The sequence below is a fragment of the Chenopodium album genome, chromosome 11, assembly GCF_948465745.1.
Source record: "Chenopodium album chromosome 11, dcCheAlbu1.1, whole genome shotgun sequence".
Lineage (NCBI taxonomy): Eukaryota > Viridiplantae > Streptophyta > Magnoliopsida > Caryophyllales > Amaranthaceae > Chenopodium > Chenopodium album.
In genome coordinates this window covers 49,007,955-49,008,543 of record NC_137844.1, presented here as the reverse complement: position 1 = coordinate 49,008,543, position 589 = coordinate 49,007,955, and the positions used below count along the sequence as shown (strand labels likewise).

At 42.4% G+C, this 589-nt stretch overlaps 1 protein-coding gene across 1 annotated transcript; it reads right to left on the bottom strand.

Annotated features, from left to right (window-relative positions):
• Window positions 1-387, bottom strand: LOC145566745 (hydrophobic seed protein-like). Its single transcript, XM_081626067.1, has one exon. It carries the CDS (start codon window positions 385-387, stop codon window positions 1-3), a length of 387 nt encoding a protein of 128 aa, XP_081482193.1.
• Between the last annotated feature and the right edge of the window lie 202 nt (window positions 388-589).

Genomic DNA, 589 nt, shown 5'->3' with positions numbered 1-589 from the left:
TTAAACGGGACACTTGTATTGAGTAGGATTGTTAAATCCACAGGCATTAACGACGGTGACAAGCTCCTTGTTAAGGAGGTCATTGCCGGTAAGCCCCCCAAGGCCACCGAGGACACCGCCAAGGGCATTAAGGAGGCCACCAAGGGTGCTTCCTAGAAGAGTGTTTTTAAGGCTACTGCAAAGGCATAGAGCAAGGTCAGCATCGGCTATACCGTGAATGATTTCACAACATTCAGTCCTTGATTGGCTACCAAATTGGGCATTCACCAAATCACCGGCAATGCTGACACACACATTTAGGTCAGGGCAAGTAGTGGCATTAGTTGACACAAATGCAAAGACGGCTAGGTTAACCATCATGAAAGCAACGGCGGATTTGGAGGCCATTTTTTATGATTCTTGAATTTGGAGGGCTAATAAGGGTTTTGATTATGCTTAAGCTAAGGATTAGAGAGAATGTATTTGTTGGTTTGGGATGTGATGGAAGAGCTGCATTACATGGCTATTTATAGATTGCATGGAAGGGTATTATAGTAATTTGACACTAAGCGTACATTGCTTTATTTTTATTGCCTAATTATAAATAAAT